This window comes from Battus philenor, unplaced genomic scaffold, assembly GCF_028537555.1.
Source record: "Battus philenor isolate CCGP_79_NKW_IND1 unplaced genomic scaffold, ilBatPhil1.0.hap1 SCAF_17, whole genome shotgun sequence".
Classification (NCBI taxonomy): Eukaryota; Metazoa; Arthropoda; class Insecta; order Lepidoptera; family Papilionidae; genus Battus; species Battus philenor.
This window is the reverse complement of record NW_027181679.1, coordinates 9,072,606-9,095,568: the sequence shown is the minus strand read 5'-3', so window position 1 is coordinate 9,095,568 and position 22,963 is coordinate 9,072,606. Positions and strand designations below refer to the sequence as shown.

At 33.2% G+C, this 22,963-nt stretch overlaps 1 protein-coding gene across 2 annotated transcripts in view; it reads right to left on the bottom strand.

Annotated features, from left to right (window-relative positions):
- Positions 1-22,963, bottom strand: part of LOC137919625 (uncharacterized) — a 43,543-nt gene that overhangs the window by 1,642 nt on the left and 18,938 nt on the right. Inside the window, exons 3-7 of one of the 2 annotated variants that reach the window (XM_068762737.1) lie at positions 16,938-17,065; positions 13,957-14,013; positions 3,731-3,822; positions 2,894-3,022; positions 1,246-2,242 (exon numbers count right to left, since the gene is read on the bottom strand). In XM_068762737.1, the coding sequence (XP_068618838.1) occupies positions 2,065-2,242; positions 2,894-3,022; positions 3,731-3,822; positions 13,957-14,013; positions 16,938-17,065 (584 nt within the window). In that variant the 3' untranslated portion in view covers positions 1,246-2,064. Of the gene's footprint in view, positions 1-1,245; positions 2,243-2,893; positions 3,023-3,730; positions 3,823-13,956; positions 14,014-16,937; positions 17,066-22,963 lie in introns of those variants that run through there. The other variant, XM_068762738.1, reaches the window with a different exon arrangement.

The following is a 22,963-nucleotide window of genomic DNA, read 5'->3' as shown; positions in this document are numbered from 1 at the left end:
GACAGAGAGCGTTCCGTTCCTAACACTTGTTTAAAAATTCGTAACATTAATGTTATAATGACACAAACACACAAATGTAAATATCAACTGAACTTGAGAAGCAGCGTTACGAAATGTTAAGGTGAAACGGCAACTAGCGTGAAAACGAACTAATTACAAATCAACTCTAAATTTTATGGGACATTTATATGATATATTAAGTTATAAAAGTTTAATTATTTGGTAATTAAGAGGGTAATATAAGGCTCTCAGTAAAGTCCTTGGCTTGTTATTTTAAAATCTAATTATTGCTAATGCAATCTACAAACATTAATAGCACTTTTTCCCGTGTATATATTGAGAAATATTAGACACAACAATGAAAAAATGATTAAAAAAGTAGTCGTACTTTCACCGATTTGCGTTTTCTTATAGAAAACCTTTAATAACCAAGCTGTCGTGAAGCACCCACGTACCACGTAAGCAATCAATCAATTATCACATGTCCAACAAAAAAACAAATCGTGCGAAAAAACACATACGTTAGAGAATACCATATAGCATATTGATATCGTGGTAGAAATAACATGCTAGACGTAACACATGCAGAAAAATTCCTAATTAAATATTCTTAAAACTGGCAATGATTTAAAAATAAGAATTGTATTTAAAATACTTGAAAAGATTTTCGGATTTAAAAAAATTGTTTATATCAAACAAGAACATTATTAGGTGCTTTTCCGCTAGCCGGGCGTACGTGTTACTAGTTGAGAAGCAAACAACATGCGAATTCTTTTTAAAAAAAAATGTTTGATCAATAATTGTTTTCTTTAAATAATCGCATTTTGTACGCTTTGCCAATATACTCTTCTATTGAATATAAGAGACTCCATCTTTTTTTGTTCTAAATCCAAAATTTTCATCTTTTTACACCAAAATTAAGGCTTAAGAAAAAAGAAAACTGCACTTTGTTTTGAATGGAGTTTGGCAATTTTTTACTTACGCCCGGCTAAATAAAAAGTACCAATAACTACATTTACCGTCCGTTCGCGTTAAGAATGTAGTAAAAATTAAAAAGTCATGTTCACAGTGATCAGTTGAAGGGATACGTTCTAATGCAACAAGACATGGTAAGGCTGATCATCAATAATGACTATATTGCATTACTAACGCAAAGAAATCCTTCAAAAATAATCTTTTTTTTATTCCAGCTTATTTATATAGGCTAATAATAAAAAAATTAAAGAGCGTTTTTAACATATTGATATAGAAGATTTGAGTTAGGCAGACTAATTGGTGTATTCTGAGTTAACATTGCGAGTTCAGAGTTTAGCGCCAGTAACCGTTAAATTAGACTTTCAAAAAACATTGACGAAGTGTATGTTATTAAAGTATAACAAATAAATTATGATAGTATAAGGTGTCAAAAGCGAATTAGGTGAAAATTGCAAAAACCAACAACGTATAAGCGAGCGCAAGACGAATCACTACGAGAATAAATGCGTCGGTAAATAATAGCATAGACGAATAAATTATGCAAACGATACGCAATGATGATGAGAATGTAACATTTTACTAACATTTAAAACATATAAGTAGCAATAAACATACAAAGTACGGAGTACATATAGTTATGAGCACCTCCAAATTAAGTAAATAATTTTGAGACCACAAAAATCACAAGCATTGCGCAAATAGATGAGCAAAAATCGACCTAACAACGAAACTACCAGTTACAATTTTTATAATAGTTACATACGATATCTACGTATTATGTTTTAAACAATTGTTTTTACATATGAGATTCATAGACAACTATAGAGTAATAAACACGACTACGTATTTGTCTTTTAAACAATGAACTATATTTAATGAATTTTTATGCACTAAAATCACTGTCCGATTTCTCAACTTTAATTCACGTCGTTAGGATTTCCAATTGTAAAATTTCACATTAATGGGAGTACACCAAGGCAACATGTTAGGTTCGCTGTTATATAATACACGCGTTTAGAACATTTTGTGGTAGATGGACGACAACAAGTCCGTTGTGAGGGCATATAATATCTGGCCCAGTTCCGTTCGCTACAAATCGGTTACGGGTCCAAAGACAACAGTGGAATTGTTGCTCGAGTTGCCGCTTGTACGGCGGACGCGCGCGTTTGCGTCGTGCTCGGGTTCGCTCGGGAGCGAGTCCGGACCGTTCGACGATAGCTGGAGTCCGCTGAACTTGGAACGTAACTGCGTAACTAGACGTTCCAGTCTGGAATTGAATCGTTCTTTAACATCTCTCACAATCCGCAAGAAACAAATGTAACAAGCTGATAATAACTAGCCAAAAAAGCGAAAAAGGAAATTTATAAAAAAACTTCTAAGATAAATACAAGAAAATTTTAAAAAAATTGTATAACTTCGAAATAACTAAACATTCAATTTAGTCGTAAATTACAAAATTAAAGTCTTCATATCGATTTGAATTGTTAGAAAGCATGTGTCATAGGTTTGAAAGCTGTTAGAATACATTTATACAAACAATTTCCCCATAGAAACAAATATAGACCACATTAATACTATGATAATGATATAACATGAAAGGTTAAGGTTTAGACAAAATATTAATAAAACTATATTAATCTATTTTAAATACAAATAGAATGGTTGCTAAGTAATATGGAATAATTTAAGAGTAAGTTTAGTTAACCAGAGATGTACTCACTGAACCACAAAGCTAACTTTATTTTACAAAGAACACAAGGAAATTGAACAGAAAAATTTAATAGATAAATTAGCAAATAAAAGCTGAAAAAAATAAAAACGTATACCACAAGATTTTACTGTTAAATAAATTTTAAAACTTAAAAAAGTATTTTAATTGCTTAAAGATAATATTATTGCAATTAAAGAAGGTCCTCACTTGAGCGCACGTTCCTCTGAATTCTGCTTCGCTTTGCGTATGGTGTCAACCTCTTTGCGCAAACGCACGCATTCCGACTCAGAATCTTCGTTGTTGCCATTCGTTATTCTATTCTCAATTGAATCAAACCTGAGAAAAAGTAAATTGATACACCGATATTTTCCCTTTATGGTTTAGATATTCAATATCCGTTAACATTAATATAGTGTTCTTGGAAAGTATATAATTGCATCCAGGAATACTATAGTTATGTTAATATGTTGAATTAAATGTTGTTATCATGGACTAATTGTTAAACTGTGTTTCAAAAAAGCAACTGTTGAGTTTCTAGCCAGCTCCTCACAGCAGAACTACTTTAAGAGCCGGAGCTAGCTTCCTGAAGGGACAATACTGACATTTTATGTTGATCGACGTTTCGAAAGCGCTTGTAACAGCATATTGAACTAAGAATATTTCAATTTAATACTAAAATTATTTTAACCTTTTCTAGGTTAATAAAAGTAATTATTATCTGAATTCATTGTCATTATTTATGAGGAATTAAAAGTCATAATAAAGATATTAAAATGGTACTCTTCTAACTGTCTATCTAACCAACATAAAATTGTTTTTTGTTAGTTGGTGATATTTGCGCCCTGTTAACGGAAATTTATCATTAAAATTTGGCAGCGATTTTCATATTAATTTCTAACCGTTTATTACAAGTCATATTTGTCAAGTAGAGAAAATTTGGTAATAATAATGGTGTTTATAGTAATATTTGAATTCTCTTTTGTCCATTATTAACGGCGGGAATTGTGCGGCTCACAAGTCGATATGTTAACACGGTCGACTCACTCGTTGGCCCTCAAGGCGCGTACATCATCCTCCAGCTTAACGATGCGATCCATCATCCGGCGGCTGTCAGCTTCCGAGGCGCGCAGCGAGCTCTGTAACAAAGAACACGGTATCCTCGTGACGCAAACAATTAGCTGATTGAGCCCCACTGCCCGGAACAAACTGTGTTTTTTATCATCCAGTAACAGTTTTTTTTCTTCTATAAACACATTATGTAATACGTGCCAGCAATTTGCTCTGAGAAGATAGATCTAATCGGTTCTATGCGAAAATATTTTACGATTAATATTTTCTAATACACTGAATGTATAATGACGTGTTTATATCAAAATCACTAAAAAATAAAACTTTGGCTTATCTTTAAAAAAATCTTTTGACATTTTGTAGTTTCACTCATTTTTATTATCACCAACAAATATTCATGCAAAAAGTAAAATTTGTTGAAAGATAAAACTTATTAGTGACGTAAATACACACACACCCATATATATATAATAGATTATATATAAGTGTATACACGCTATATATAGATATCATTTGTCTTCTTTATAAGATTCGCATTAAGTAGAAGGTTCTTACGGGAAAATAAATAAACTTGGCACTTGTAAATTTTCAGAAAATGCTATGACTATGACTAATAACGTTGTAAATTAATGCACCCGTGCATTTGACGTAGTAAAGCTTTAAAAGTGTATATATATATATACACATTACAATGAAAATTATGTCATATTATAACACATATTTTTGTAGGTAATCATTGTCAATTATCTACACATGAAAAATAAACTGATCACTGATTTTTTTTCTTATTATTTATTTTCGGCAGCGACGGGCAGATAACTTTTGAGAGTACGAGGTTTGTTATGGGAGCTTATATGGCACATTAATGCATATCTTTGAAAGAGTTCCGACGACAAGCACGTGCGTGCCTATCCGTCTTTCATATCAGGTTGCAGTGGCAGGCACGTATTTCACGGGCCTTACCGCAGAGTGGCCGGGAAGCCATTAAATGTTGGGCTAATGTATTCGCGAACACGGTGTGCTGACCGTGCACCTTTCGCGGGCCGCTAAGATGCCGCTCAATGAGTAATAAATAAAAAGAAGAATCTATATAACTTATGAACATATTGTTTTGTATGATTCAAAATATAATAACGTTTTCTTTAGTATTTAAGGTAAGCCGCATTTGAAACGAAAACAAAATAAAAAACAGAAAAGAGAATTGAATATATCATCAATAAACACGCATAATATACGAGTACAGGTTGATTGGTTATAAGTGCAAACGCTTTTAAGGGGTGAATGTATAGCTTATTTTCCATGTAGGACACCATATTCAAAAATGACTAAGAATAAAATAAACTAAGAAAAATCGTATTTTAAAACTTGGATTACGACGTATTAATTTTTTTTATTTTTGACTATATATCTGTCCCTATAGAGTTTGTACTGCAAGAAGACATTGGCGTGACACGATCCAGTTAAAAAATTTAAGAGCGAGCCCTTTATACAAAATGATTAGAAATAGACGTAAATTTTGTTTACAAACCCATTTGAAGCTAGTTAGGAGCAAAAACCTATAAATAATCAACATGTATAGAGTAATATTTATATTTATTTATAATTACTTACGTTTATAAAATCTTCATCTACAATATTATTGACCTAAATCAAAACAATTTGACTGTAATCAAATGAAGACGAGGCTTAACAATTTAAATGTTTATTTTCTATCGTTATTGCGGAGATATTTTTAAAGTATTTACATCTTAAGTCAATACTATAACAAAATCAATGGAATATTAAACATTAATTTAATTTTAAATATCAGCGGCATTTTAGCACACAATCTTCAAGTAGGCCAGCTCAGTTACAATGTGAACATCTGATACATAATTAAAGATTTCCTGTAGAAATTAAACAGCTTGTCACAATCGGGAAAAGCGATACATTAATTTTAGTAAATCTGCACTAATAAAATTTGTATACTGTTTAATTGATTATGGATTTAAAAGCTTATGTAAGCACGTTGTAAAATAGCTTTATTGTAACAAAAATAACTCATGGGGGTAGACGAATGTTTGTAAGTCCAGATGATCGGAAAGTTTATTTCAATCACCAGAGCGTTCGTACTTTTTAACGTTGTTCATTGTTACGCTGGTGGTCGTATAAGAAGGTTCTACAAATCTGTGCTTTATTGTAGGTTTTTGTAATCATAAAATTATGGTGACGTCAAAGCACATATCTTTCTTTAAAAATTCACTACATAAGCTATTTCTCCGATATGCACAATGTGATTGGTGTATAAACTTTAAAAGGATTGATGTATACCTCAATCGGCAGCAAAAAGCTTGAAAGCTTTTACACTTATTTTTAAGCATCCTGTACAAACTAATAACTCCGTAATGAAAATAAATTAATAAAAAAGCCTTTAACTTTTTTTACAATTACATTTCTTTTAATCGATGCATGCACAAGTTAATTTGCTTTTTGCTGTTTTTTTTTTCATTTCCAACTTTATTAAACTATTTGTATGAATCTTTATAAAAAAATATTTTAAACTAACTATATATATAATCGTTATATAATTATTAGTCTAATCTGATTATTTAATCTACTGGAAACCTCGATTGGTAAAGGCTTCCTCCAGTGATACCCATTTGATATTTATATTGGGTATCATTTTTCTCTGTTGGTGTATTAAAAAGTTTTGGTCATATTCTTCCACGGTGACCAATTAGATTGGAAGATTGATCATTCTGTATTACGTTACAATAACATTTTCTTTTTTATTAGCATGGAATACATTTTGAAATTGGTCTATGACGTTCGGAAATCTCTGAAAATTTCCCACCTCTATTCTCGAAACTAAATAAAGGAACCGGTTGCAACCTGCTCGTCAAATTACAAAAAATATACCCAAGGTTGAGGGTATATAGTTATCTAGGTTCATCAAACATAAAACCACAAGGGCGCATATATAAGCAAGGTTCCGTTGCCGTGCATACACGAGTACAGGCGGCGTGGGCGCACTGCCAAAGCGGAGTTTGTCCGCCTCATTAGCACCCTTGCGGCACGCACTGCCCGTAATAAGCTAATTGAGGTGCAAAAACATATCCCGCCGACTCGCTTAACACTATCGCTTTAATGCCCCACGAAGTACGCTAAATGCCATACGAATAACTACCGTCTAACTAAGCATCGGCACAGCCACGCTCTTAACGGGACGCTTGAGTACTTTGATATTGGGATTATGTTTGTGTGATTGGTTAGTGGGCGAACTTTTCTACTGGGTTAAGTGCGGCCACTTTTAACTCCGCTAACGATACTTCTAAAGATATATATTTTTTCTATTTTCAACCATTCTTTACTGCACTCACTTTCAAATGAGATTACTAATAGCCAGTTCCATTTCTGGAAGCATTGTAAACTTCGAAGATAAGTTTTCATAAGCCCACTTAGTTGCATATATAAAAATGAATCGCCAAATGTCTCAAAAAAACGAAAAACTTGACATTAATTTGACCTGTTCAGCTACATTTTTATGACACGAAAAAAATTATAGAGAAAAAAGGCCCAAAGGATTGTGGGATAAAACAAAATAACACTTGTTTTCCACGACAACTACATACATACATGGAAAGATATAATCAAACAAAAATTAAGTGTACAATTAAGCATTACTATGAAATTATAAACAAATTATTATTAGAGTCTTGCCGTCTACGAAATGGAAAAGTTATTTTTGTACGTTATCCTTGTGATTTTAGAATTAAATCCACCTGAATGAAATTTCATTTAAAAAAATTTCTATTGAATTGCGACGGACCTATAAATATTGCCAGTAAGTGTGACTGGGCAAATGGTAATTGTCAAAAGCAGTTACTAATAAAAAAAAACAATAAACGATAAAACATCTGAAGGCATGCCAACCCAGGTCCCGATTTATGCGATTGCAAATATATTTCGATCATACAGAATATTGTAATTCAAAACTCTTGTCACTGTGTGAAACAAATTTAAAAATAAAAAGCAACCTGATTAATCCAAGAAATAAGTTATTACTTCTCTTTTATTTTCTTTGCAAAGAAAGACGAATAAAGAGACAGAATATAGATTATATAAACTGGAAACATCGTCCTTTATATAACTTGAAAATTTTACATACACTAAAAGAATACAAACTTTAGTAATAATACGATACATGACCATACGAGTAAGGTTAGCAACACGTGATACCAAAGAGAAACATTACCTTTCTCGTTTGCGAACGTGACTATACGTTTGTCAGTTTCCCCGTACAATAGCGATTGCAGCTAACGTACCAGCACACGGCACTAGCGGAACAAACAAAATTAGCTGACGCGTTGTCTTGTTTGCCCGCGTGCGCGAACTCAGTCCGTCTCTTAGCGACATTAGGTCGAGGAGATTGCGAACGGCTAATTAGAAGTCCTACGCAAGGATATGCATCGACGCACTTAGAACGCTAAGCATGTACTGAACATATGTAAACAAAAACTTTTAAGACTAATTTCTCAGCCTTACAATTACCATGCGAGTGTCGGATCCATTGCGTTGTTGGAAAAAGACCAGTTCGGTGCTCGGGGCTGACAACCAGCTAGTTCATCTTCACCACAACAGACCCCTCTCTGTGCTTATCCAAATTTAATCATCCTACTAACGCTGCTTGGGAAGCTCATTCTAGAAATAAGCTGTTCGCTTTTGTCGTGTCCAAATCCTTCACCAGGATATAGAGGGGTTTTGCAGCGCCCCTCGCTCTCACCTCCTATTAAAATAATGACAGAAACGAAATTATGGCAGCAAATAAAGCAATTTACACTCATCCACTGGATATGGGCCTTCCCCTACCTGGCACAAAAAAATTAAACTAGAATTTGTCAAAAAGCGATTAAAAGAAATTTGACTGTAATAAGAAAAACCTCTGAAATAAGAACTTACAAACAAACAAAACATACAAAGTAAATGACAAAAGACAAAGTTAATAGATGCAGTCGAGTTCGTACCGACATAAAAGTGGCGTTAGGCAAGACATCTAGCAAGATACAAGGATAAAAGATGGACTCTAGATGCGACAACGTTGGAGGGCCTAGTGGCTAAACAAAAAAGAGGCAGCCAAAAAAAAACAGACGGAGCGACGAATTAAAAAAAATGGGGTATAGAATGGAGAAATAAAAAATATAGTCTTATCATGCATAAAACTAAACACAAGTCTCCGTAATTACCGTCGTAATTATTGTTATAACATATCAGATCAATTGAATTAAAATAATTATTGCAATAATAATAAGTAAAGCGAACACATAACATTAATAGGCATGTGGTACCCGTTCGCAGAGGTGGGATTATAAAATCACCGCGAGTTAGACAAGAGCGGCACGCATCGATTCAACAGAACGCGAGGGCATTCGGCTGGTGGGATGAGACCGCGTATCACACCGAACAGAATTATTAATAACTAAAATTTTCATTTATAACATCTTCGCAGTTTTTAATGTAAGCGTTCAATAATGTGAATAATCGCGGTCGTAACAATCATATAAAAGCTTGAAATGGTATTTAATTTACTTCAATTGTTACCACTGATTTGATTTTAACAGTAATGACAACTAAGACATTAAACGAACTCGATACGTATTTTTATTTAACGTTGCTTGAGTTTCTTTTACTTCTTCTTTCCCCAGCCTTTCAAAGTATCCGAAGTGATAGCAGCTATAGAAATTGTCTGCACAATCTCATAAATACAACATCAAAGGACCGAGGTCTAGCTGTATCGGTCCTTCGAGAACAGAGCGACTCAGGTCCCACAGGGAATCGCGTCTATGAAGCATTTGCCGAAGATTGCCAAGAGTCTGGCGACTTTCAAATTTAGTAAAAAACAATGTAATGTCACGAATCGAGGTCACTGAAAGAGCCTCCGCTTAGTTTATTAGTTAGACAAGTAAAACTAGCTTGGGTCATTTCGCTTTTTTTCACTATGAATTTGACTTGACGGATTACTAAATACAGAAAACAAGTCCTGCAGCTTACTGTGTCATATTAACGAAAATTCCGGTTATCATTTCATTTTACCTATTTGGTGTCGATGTATTTAGGATTTCTTTCACGCCAGAAAAAAAAAAACGATTATTTAAATTTTAAGCCTATCTTTTAACTTAAACTCAGGGAATTGGCAAATTAAAGAAATTAAAGTGGCATTAGGCAAGTCATATATCGCGCAGAAGCTGCCTCCTCGAACGTCACGGTTCTGAAGTAGAGACCACGTACTGGCGCAGCGTCGGGCATCCGCCCACAAGGTGGACAGAAAACCTTGTTAAGGTCGTTAGAAGACGCTAGATGCAGTCCACTTCTAGCTGGTATTTTTGAAATCGAATAGAACATAGAAGGCTAATGTCTACCACATAGATTTCCATATAGTTCTCCCTCAAGTATTTATGTTTTTCGACTTCCTATGGCAGAAATAGTGATAAACTTTAGTTTTAGATATAATGATCGTCATTGCATTTTATTACAGATAACCCACGTGTAAGTTCAGTAAGAATATTTTAATTAAAAATTATACTACACAATAATAATAATACGGTGTGATGGTAGGATCGCACAACTCGGGTATTTTGTAGTCTTTATCGTGCTCCCCACATCCGAGCATTTGAAATATGAACGTGTGCGTGGCGGGGCGGGGTGCTGGGCAAATATTGGCAGATGTAAGTGGATGGAGCTGCAGCGTGGCGCCACCCCAGCCGTGACGTCACCGCGCGGGGTTCCAATGCTCGGTAATTTGTGAACCGGTATGACATTTTAAAGTCAAATGTATACCTCCGATTTACATTACAGCACTGCAAAATGAAAACAATGTCTCGACGAACACCTCGCACAAATCAAAAATACCTACAGCCATATTACATATACAGATTGATTGGTTCTGGGTATTTTTACTCTCCAGAGACATGAAAATGCATCTCTAATTGATATCCATGGTTTCAGAAGAATAACTTAATGATTACATCGTAAGAAAAAGCGTTTTTAAAATTCAATACTTATTGTTTACTAATTACTACTTAAATAATTATTGTAATCTATCTGTCCCTGCACACTAAACAATAAAGAGCAAGAATCCAACAGAAAAAATAAGTTCTTGTAATTTCGGAGAAACCGCTTTATACAGGAGGATTGTAAAAAGGTTTAAAAAGCTTTTTTTCTGACTAGGAATTCAACTCGTTTAAGATTTTATACGTATAAAATCTTTAACGAGTTGATTGTTTAATCACCATGTATACATGTGTTCGACAGAACATAACGCTAAAAATTATTGCAAAGAAACTTAATTTCATTTATGGTTGTGTATGTCTTAATGGCTTTTATAGGAACTTAGCTCAAAAGCTCTCTGTAAAGAAGCATGGTCGGTCGGGCTTCCTTGTATTGTAACAAAAACTTTAATAAATCCAAAGAGTAAGTTCGTAAAATTATTCTATATTTATAATTGATTTCGCTAGCACCAGTACCTTGGCGATGGACGTAAAAATAATAATGCAACGATCGTCCCTGTACATCTGCAACGTCACAATGTATATAGTGGGCGTTTCCAGGGTAACCACATATTTTTAACGGACTTAACTGCGGTGGTTATAAAAAAAGTTTTACCTTTAATTACGTATGTTGCTAATTACAATTAACCACAATTAAGTATATAGGTTTACACTGAACAAAACTTTTGTCAGATGTAATTGAAATAAACGTAGTATCTTAAACAGTTATAATACACTTAGTAAAAAAGCACAACTTCCAAAATGTTAAAATTACAGAACTGTTACTAAAAAATTTTTAGGATTTGCCCAGCTTTGTCAAAATGACAAATGACGCCTGCGGATTCCGTATAAATAACTAAAGAATTTTGAAAAAATTACACTAATTGAGCAGTGGTAGCCCAACTCATTTTTGAACGTTATTCAAAGCTTATACACCCATAACCAATCACTATATAGACTTGATCGTGACTGAAGTGACTTGAGTGAAATGAAAGGGCAAATGTAGTAATTGTAGTATTTGTCAACAATTGTAAAAGAAGTATAAATATTCTTCTACATACGACTTTTTTTTAAAAGTGCTGAAGTAAAAATTGTTTTCTAATATCACGGTCTCCTTTACAACTGGCGCTTGCACCAGGAATCTATTTTCTATGGGCTCGGAGCAGCGTTAGCGCACGCTAGACAAGAGGATTGAAATTTACGATCGTAGGTCACGGGTTCGATTCCTGGGATACAATCTTAGGAAGGGCACCAGTGTCTTCTGCATACCCTAATATAACACTGCTATGCCAACTTGCCTGCCAAGCGTGGCGATTATGGTATATACTCCATACATATATTTTTATGACTTTACTTAGATTCTAAGCAACTTGTTTGTCTTTCAGTCTCTGAAAGTGATCCTTACCAGCTTCCTCTCCTTTGCCCTTTGAACCGCCCTGTGTTTATTTATGACTTCTTTGGCGAAAGCCTAATTTTCGGCTTCATATGATAAGTCAGGAAAAATATTTCAGCTTTTCGGTGTGCTGTCAAGTTCATTTTTCAGATGGAGTCAAGTTTATGGAATGTTCATTACATTGGTTTACCGTATTAATTTTATTTCGTGTACTAGATATATGCTTATGAACCCGATCTATTTGTAACCCACTCACTTCAATTGGCATTACTTTGCTGTCCCGCGAATATATTGTACTTAAATATATAATACTTAAATACAGGGTTATCCTTGCAATATTATATATTCCAGTAATAATTTAATGTTATTTCTGTATATTCTAATCGTAATACAGCAAATAGTGTTAAAATTTAAATGATCTTTCTATAAAACTTATTGCATACTTATTTTGGCATCACCATGGGTTAACTGTTAATACCTATTAGACATTAAGTTCGCAATAACACAATATGTAAAAATAGTGTATAAATAAATAAAAATAAAAGAATCGATTTTACGGATTATACACAGAATATTGTACATACACATTACCAGTTTCCAATTCAAATGCATACTTATTAAAATTTATTTTCGCTTGTTTCCTTATTAAGGTATAGTTATATTTACTACATAACAAGAGAAAATATAAAAAAACACAGAAGGCAAAAATCGAGAAAATCCTAATCATAAATATATTCTTGGATAACCTAAGTTTCGCGTCACATAAATAAACAGGTACGAACACTAGGTGTGACGCAAAGGAACGGGGAAGGCGTCGAGAGCACTCGAAACGGACCACCCAGGTCGCAATGCAAACAGTGTTTAATAGCACCGAATCGAGGTAAAACGCAAAAAACAATCTACACACGCGGATATTTAACAGCCTGGTCCGGAAAAACTGCATCTAAATACGGAAAGATTACTCAAAGATAAATAAGGAAAATTGTGTGATTCAAGGTCGTTATGTATCAACGTAATATACATTATAGTTAAAATAGATACCATAACGGCAAGGAATATTAATTGAGCACTCATTTTATAATTAAGGATTGCTTTGTATTGGTGTCAAAGCTTTAATGGGGTGAATGTATAGCTCTTTTACTTTCAAATGACGCATGGCACATCATATCCAAAATTCAATGGTTTCAGAAATAATAAATAACACAATGATACCGAGTAACTACATATTAAAATTAATTGTACACTGCCAGAAGTTATTAGATTGTCGCTTTCTAATAGGAAACATAAAATAATGTAACATATTTCAGAGTAATAACTAAATACAGGTGATTTGAAACAGATGTAAAAAGCTTTAAAGCTTATACCTGACAAATAAGCTACATCATACAGTATATTAACATAAATATTTATTAATATTTAACTCAATTAAATACTAGTAAATAGTCCTTGTAACATTAGTTTAAACGTTATTAAATAAATCTAAAATTACATAGATTAAATTAAATAGTAACGATTTAGCTTAATTATTTTATCATAGACTAAGTTTAACCGGTTACAAATATGGAAGAAATAGCATTATCACTCAAAAACTATTGCTTTTGAAAATTGTTTTTAATTGGTTCATTTTTCATAGCTGAATTGACTTTTACGCCATCTATGTGGCATTAGATATAACTAACGCATTTGAATATTTTCAAGTGAACGTAATGACAAAAAACTCGCGAGATGGCACTATAACTTAATTTTGAGAGAGATACAATAGATGGCGCATTAAGCAAATAGCTTACCTTAATATCTTCAATTGTTCTCTCCGATATTTTTGATTCGGTGGACGCCAGGCTATTCTGTAAATAAATTATAATATAAACATTTAATCTTTATTAATTTGCATGATTCCGTCTACGTACATTTACAAGGTTGCGTAATAATGATAGTGTTATCAATTTTATCCAACATTGTTACAGTGTAGTAAAGTTTATACATTTATTACATGTTATGACATTGCTAGTTACTTAATTTATTCCTTGAAGGTATTAATGCTAATATATAATATAATTTATTTTATAACTAATTCATGTGTATAACATATAACACAAATATAGTAGAAACAAAACAAGCATAAAGTAGAAACAAATTTTAGGTATTTTGAATTTGAATATTGTACAATTCGGGCATAGAATACACATATGATTCTAAAATTGGAAATCTATGGTGAGGCTGATATCCAGCAGTAGACGTCGATGATGATAACAATGAAGCCGCTACTAAATAAAAAAACAACAGTTAAGTTTTTTTTGGATACATAGGGGACATTAAATCAATTTAAAATCGCTATAACTTATAAGCCATTTTTACACATACGGATTTCTAAATGTTTTTTTTTTAATACCAATGCACTACAGCTTACCAATTCAACTATATATGAAATCCTGTATCATTATACATATATATACAATAACGTATCTATATACATAAATAAGCGATTTCCACCTGTGTACTGACTCATCACGATATCTCTGGAACCAAGAGGCCAAGAGACTTAAAATTTGGTAGAAATATTCCTAACACTAAGCATAGGTCAGTTAAGAACAGTTTATATGACATTCTGCCAGTATATTTTGAAACTATATATCATGGATCATATTACCAAGAATGGAATTTTTTAATTGTTAATTAGTTATATTGCATTAGATCCAAGTTGAACAAAACATTATCATCGACCAATTATTGGCAGACGTACGTATAGTGTTGTGGTTACATATACTGCGCAAATGTCCCAGAGGCGTGTCAGAACAAAATTCTTGGAGTACAGCCAACATACTTTGATATTTTGCTGCCGGATAACAAAGTTAAATATATGCGCAAAGGTATTTTAAACTGAAGAATTTTATTATCAATATGTTGTGTTTCGTCAATATTTTTACTAAGCATTTTTTTTAAATATCTTTTTAGTTGTAGTAGTGGTAGAAGTAGTAGAAGTTGCTGGTAATAAATTTTATCTTAAGCTGTACTATTAAGAGCAATGCTACGTATTTCTCTATGAGGTCGTATCAGGGAATGAGGAGATACGACGAAAGTAACCGTATATCTCGGCAGACTAGCAATTTGACATATAGTATGCAAAACAGAAGCTGAAGCGTTACGGTTTTGGAGTGAAAACAACAGTCTGGTGCAATGCAGGACTACCACAAAGTCCCCAAACAACAGCTGTAGACGTTTTACAATTGACACCATTATGTACCACTATAAAACATCTAGTGCGTTTGCAAAAACACTTTCGCAGGGACGAAAATTTTGAAAGACTCAAATTCTCGTTGCAATCTGAGGACATAAATAATACACAAAAGTGGTAATATCTGTCAGTCTATCATTTTAAAAGGAATGTAAGTAATAACAGCCGATTCACATTATTTTTCTCCTAATTTTGGGACCTCTTGACCCTTTCTTGTTGTAGGACACGGTTTTATATTTTTTAAAGATTTTTTCACTTTTCTTTCTTTTTATTTCTGTACTTCTCTATCATTCTACGTATAAACTATCTTTACTTTTCTTTCATTCTACAATTTTCTATTGTTCTTTTTCATACTTATTGCCGTTTATTCACCGCCTCACTTCCTTCGCCTCCTTCCTCAAATATCACAGATTCGGGTTATATTACATTTATAACAGTTACCAGTTTTTATTTTATTTATCTAACATTATACTGGGTTTTATATTAGTTTTTCCCAGTTCCTTTAATTCTAGTTTTATTTTTCTTTTCTCTACCACCTGTTTATTTGGTTGCTTATCTACTTTATTTCTTTTTATTGCGTTCTCCACTATCTTTCTGCAACATTTGAGGAACGGATTTCATTAGCGAGGCGATGCTGTTCTCGCTAATATTTTTGCCTAACCGGCATTCAGATGCAAACCTAGGTCTCAAATTATATTTAGAAATATCGATTAGTCTATTATTTACTACCATTACATTATTAACAATTTTTACCACATAGGATACCTGTCTACGTCGTCACAAGTATATGAAAATAATGTCTGCAATTTATAGAAGCCGTCTTTTAATCGACGTGAGGTGGGCATATGGTTGTGTGATTAGCGAATATACGCAATAAAGATAACGTCCATTTATTCAACATCGGAACTCTTAATAGAATTCTTATTGATCGTGAACTTATTATTTTTTTAATCTATTTTAATTTTGATTCTACTCTGTCTCGCTAAGTGTTATGATTATCTTAATAGCCTTTCTAACGTAAAAACTAAAATCTTATTTGTGTAAAGGATCTTTCAAGTAACAATTATGATTTCAGTTGAAAGTCCAGTGCTGGACATAGGCCAAATGACAATACAGTAATGAATAAATTGCTCTATTTTATTAGACACATTTCTGTTTTTGTGTTTATAAAAAAATTACTACTTTACTACGGAATCTTATGTTGCAAACAAAAACGCGTTTGGAATCCTCCTGGTTTTATTTCGAGAAATGAAAAGGAGCTTAATTTGATACTAAGACTCATCGTTATAATTTAGTTTATTAAGAATGAATAAATAGATTAACATGAAAATTACAAGGCCTAAATAACCACATAAAATACTGATATTCGTAGCGGCAATCAACGGCTGAAAGTTTGGCACGGCGCTTTATAAAAGTTGCCAATAATAATGTTTTTGGTAGGGATGTGAATTGTAAAGTGAACAAACGATATAAATTATCACAATACTTAAACACGTAGTTTTAACGATTTAAAATTAAAGCCTACCCACAACTTACATCGATCCTTTCCAGCACCATTGCTCTAACTCTGGTATACATAGCTTCTTCTCTCAAGCGGGTAGCATCACGGATCTCTCGCACCAGATCCGTAAGAAATCCGGGAGGATATTGCCCGTTCAGAAGACCTGCGGACATTTCTATCATTAAAACTATAATTCTGCATTAACATACAGGTTGATTGGTTATAATCGTGGAAACTTTGAAGGGAGTAAATGTATAGGTAATTTATCAGTGACAACCTTTAAAGCTTTTACACATATTTCCAATCATCCTGTATAATGTGATCACTTTGTAACGCGACAAGCCGATAACTTTTGGCAGTACAAATGTGCAGGGGCAAAGAGTACACAATTTATTTTAATATGTAGTAAGTAATTCTTATTTTGAAAACGTATTTTCTTACAATAATATTATTACCAAAAGCGTTAATTTTTGAATAGGGTGTACTGTACATTAATTGACCGCAAATAAGCTATACATTCACCCCTTTAAAAGGTTTTACACTTAATCATGCCGCATATTAAAGTTCGCGGATTATGATTTAGACAGAGATGTAAAAGTCGTGAAGTTCATAAAAGATAACCGAAAATGTAACAATCTTAATATCGCTGTTAAATAACTATTACGCCTACTTATTTTATCTTATTAAACATAAAAAGATAAGAGTTATGGCGTAAAAGTTTAAATTAATTAGATTATTAAAAGTTCAATGTTTTAACTTGATTGTCCTACTTACAGTAATGATTCACTCCTTAGGAATAAAATCCATTCTTCTGTTCAGAGAAGAATTAATTGTATTGTATCCATTCTTCTTTGAAGAGAACAATTCTTACCGTCGATATTAGTATGACCAAGAATCGGTGCGCATTCAAAGCGGAAGTCCAAAAATCACAAAATTGGCTATAATTGTAATATTATTCTTATTATAAAATATCAAATATTTGCCTAATATTCTTAAAAAAATATATGTAGTTTTAGCCGAGTTATATCGTCTGCCAGGTCTGAGGCATTTATTAATATGTATGTATGTTGAATAAAGGATTATTTTTAATTATCTATTTATTAAAATAAGTATTTGATTATATAGTTTGTGAGCTTATTCTAAATTTGATGGCGTCATAATTAAATATTATACACCGTGAGTACCTCTTTAGGTTTGGCCTTTTTAATACCTTATTTATAATCTATTTTTTTCTTTAAACATATCATTATGAGTTTTTTTATTACACCTATGTTATATAGGTTTAACTGGTAGAGAGTGCCTTCGACTTTAAGTTCGCCTTTGTACGTAAAACGTACGTACAAAGTGTGAAATAAACAATTGAAATTTACAATAATCGACGTAAAATACGTAAATACAATTTTTATGCAGTGAATATAGACCGCGTAAAATAAGTCTCATTTAGAAAATAACTCAAAACCCTACAGACAAATCAGAAAGGAATGAAAAAAACAACTCACAATAAAAAAAGCACTAGTTAAAACAAACAAAATTAAGATAGTCTGGTGAGCAACTATCATATTGGCAAAACAACGAACTTGCGACCTAACGTGACACAAGTATATATCTGTTTATGTTAATGCTGCAAGCCCTGGAGGCTTTTGCAGCTTCATCGGAAGTGAATTTGCGGTCCACGGTAATATGTACATATCAAATACCGAAAAATGTAAAAGGCCTATCAGAACTAGTAATTTTTTTTATTGATATTTTCGTCATTTATGATCCAGTTTATTAAAATTTTCATAAATAGCATGAAAACAGATGAATGTTGTACAACAATCCCGCAACATTTTTTAAAAAATTCTCACCTTCAAAATATATCAACTTCTCTCAGGTATACAAAAGAAAATCATGAAGTAATAACAGACATAAAACGGGAAAGAAATGGAAAGCGACAAGGAGTCGACGCCGTAAATCCGAGACGAGATCTACCGGCCACTAATTTGGTTTGGTCGGAACGTTTTTTTCTTTGCTTTACGCTTTAATCTATCTAAATTTTAACGGTTTATTAAAGTTGATCGAAAACCGTTTCATCGAGAAATATTAACGAAAGAAGCAGGAACGGTGAACTTATTAGAAGACGAAAAAAGCACGACCGTCATTTATATCTGATCGCATTCATTAGAACCTTTTTATATTACACTTGAAAACGAAAGAAGTGAAGACTAAATAACACGGAGGCCCAATAACACCCGACGAACTAGTATGAGCTTTGTTAGGAATTTTGCTTTTGAAAAGTCCGTGTAGTAATTAAAAATAGGCAGTAAAAGCCTTAAAGGGTCCATTGTGCATATCTCAAAAGAACCTTTAGTAACACGTAAAGAATTTAATAGTACATATATTTACGTAATTTTTAAATATATGTATCCGTTTTTAAATTTAAACTTACAATTACAATGCTATAACCAATTCCGACAGTTCGTCTATGTAATAACAAATAAAGTAATGCAAAATTATCGCCGTTTCTGCCCATAGACGCCCACTGCAAGGCCTAGCTTCCCCCAAACATATGTATGAAGGAATATACCATAATCACCACGCTTGGCAAAAGTTTTGGCTATCGCGGTGTGTTATAATCGTAAGCAAAGGACGCTGCTGCCCGTCACCTGGAAACTTGTTTTGTAAGCCATGATAAACCTACATAATTAATGACAGTGTGAATTATGTAAAATTGTATCCTGGGAAACTAACCCGCGATCTACCAACGCAACTCTCAGTCTTCTACCGCTGAGCTACCGCTGCTCGACTTTAAAAATAAAATTATCTACCGCCGTTTATTACTTTTACTTACATTTTTACTAAATATATTTAAATTTCTTAGGTACTTAAAACGCTTTGCTCGTGGCTTCCACTATACTGACGCATCGTGATTTTGTCTATTGTCTGATGTGAAGTTTTTGCTGTTAGCCTTGCGGCTTTTAAACCTTCATCGGAAACGAGTTCTCCTTACATTCTTCACAATTTCCTACATTCGTCATCGTCGAAAGACGCTGAACCTTATGTTCAATAGTGCATTTCCTACGATTTAAATGAAGGTGATTGTGTTATATCGGTCTTCTTATAAGAAATTACTATATTTATTGGAGCATAAAAATGGATAAAATATTACACACGAGTCTGAGATTCTTTTTATTAATTATTTGATTTTTATTATTAAAGTATTTAAGCAGTAAATTAATCCGATAGGTAGTCTTGTAATCATTTTTTGACCTCACCTATAAATATAACTCAAGATATCACACAAACAAACATACAAAGAAATCTATGTTCCAAGTCGGTTGGTCACCATGGGAGATTATGACCATAAAACTGTGCCAGGGAATCAAGAAATAATTACTGAAAGTCTGCACCAAATCAAAAAAAAAAAATATCTAACAAAACTAACATCAAGGAATTTACGTTAGTAACAATGTTTAAAGTGTGATTTTTTTTTTGGATTTAGGATTAAATAGCTTTTCGATTCAATCAATAAATATAACAATCGAACCTTGTTGGTCAGAAAACTCCATTTTCTGTAGATTGCGTTCGCCGTTACCCGTTCCACCAATGTTACAGATTATGTTCGCGCCGCCAACAGGAAAATTCACTCTGAGCGCGTTTAATCATCCTCAACGCAATTATTCGAAATGATTATTACGCGTACTTTTTGCTTGGGAATTATTAATACCGTACATTCCTCCAACCGGTACGTTACCACGACAATCTTACGGAGCCATACCGCGTACCGTAACGTAAGCAGTGTTTTTTTTTACGTTCAATGATTTCTTTCATTGCTTACACATATAATTTTAGACGATTTAATTGGAGTCGTGAAACCAAATTAAAAAAAAACATATATCTTTATACTTAATTAAGACTTCGTTTTTCAATTGAGTAACAAGCGTATTAAATAAATTTCTGTATTCAGGATATGTTTATAAAAAATAAATGTAATGAAGAACTTTATTTAAAAAAATTCAAATAGTATAGATAATTCTAAAGCCATTTAAAATTCAAACAAATTGCTAAAATTTAAATAAAACTTTTTACGTAAAACATCCGAAATATGCTGTAAAGAAACCGGAGTTATCTTCACAGCATTACATTGCGAAAGCGACCAGGTACTGTATCCAGGGCTGACGATTTTTCACATACAGCGACCCTCTATCTACCCAAAATTTCAAAAGACCTTGTCTATGCCGCTTTAGGAGCATGTTCGGCACGCTTAAATCTTTCAGCCGGTTATAGAAATTTCGCCATTATATCTCTCATCCCTATTTTCTCCGTACATAAATTCACCATGAATTTGTTCAAAGTTATTTTCTTGACAAGATCGTAACAGATTTGCGGTCTTTACACGTATAGATATAGGTTTCAATTGGAATAAAAAGTAGTCTACTAGTCTAGAAGCACAGATTACCACAATCGTACGAAAAGTTTTTGTATCTGTTTGTTCTTATTGTAGCGACACGGGTGCAAAGTACGCGAGGTTATCCCACTAGGTCACTCGTTGCACGCAAGTCTCTGTTTGTATTAATTAAACGAAATCGGATCATCAACGATCAGTTTCGTAACAAATAAATTGAAAGATTTTTTGCATCGAGTTAAACTTTTTTTTATTAACAAATGCAGTTTGCTCACTCGCATTTATAGGTTGACCAGGTTTATGGTCGCATAGCAATGAACGGGCTAGGTCTAAACCACATAACAGAAACCATAGTGCTACCGACACCGCTGTACCGCACCATAGTTAGTTATACATGCAGCGAGACGGGAGGAGTATCAGCCGTTTCGTTACTTCAATTCGCCGTCAATACCAGCAGCGTCAGAGCTAGAAAACAATATGTTTTTTTTCTTTACTCCTTCACTTTTCTTTCTTTCTTCTTTGCTATCCTCATGTTCTACAAGATTTGGAAGTAGTCACACTCTTAGGTTACTTCGACGGACGCAGCATAGAATATCTACGTATTAAAGGTATTGAGAAAGGGCCTACATTATCACTCTATAGTCGATTTATATTACAAATCATAAACATTGGACAAATTAATAAAGATATCTACTTCTCTACCACGAACTCATCATCTGTTATCATCACCCCAGTGCAAGATATAGGCACCTAAAGATCGATACGATGACCGGTGTTGCATTGCTCGCATCCAAGACTTCCCGCGACCTTCACTATGTGGGAGCGGACCAACCGAGGTCGCCACTCGAGTACCTATCAGCCTTCAAGGTTATCGAGTGATGGGCCTCGCCCACTGCCACTTTAAGCGAGGAATTCTGTTCTGTTAAATTCGCAGCATAGCACGGACTCGAAAATTTGCTTTAATCGAACAAAATGTTTAAATATTTAGGTTTTGTTCTTCATGAATGGTGTGCGAACGGGTTCTGAAAAAATGTCGGTCATTTGCTGTTCTTTTTTATACGTTCGTAATTTAATTTGAATTTACATTGTTATTGTAACAAGTGAATAAGCGGCGGAAATAATGGTACTTTCAAAAGAAATGGCGGCCGTGGAAAAAAATAAACCATTGTTGTAGCACAATCCATATAACGATTTAAATAGAAAAACAAAGGTTTGTTAAGCAAATATTTTTTTGGTTGGAAGACTCTTATCTACTAAATGACTAGGCGATGCTTTAAAGGGGTGAATGTATGGCTCATTTGCTGGAAATTATTATATGGTACACCCTATCCAAGAATGGATGGTTCCACAGATACTAAATAAATTAATAATAATATAGTATTAGAATAAACGGTTTCAAAAATGTTAGTCATTGTTTACTATTTGTTCCTGCATAATTTGTACTGCCAGTTTATAGGCTTCAAGTTTTTTTGCTGACAAACGTGCATTCACTCCTTTAAAACTTTTACAGCTATAAATAATCAACCTGTATATCAGTTAGTTAAATGAGGAAAAATACTTTTACAAATTACTTTAAGGTCTTAAAAATTTGTTACTTAACATTCATCTGTAAATATTATTGAATTAGTCAGGACATGCAAAATTATAATTACTATGTTATAATTAGAACTAATATAT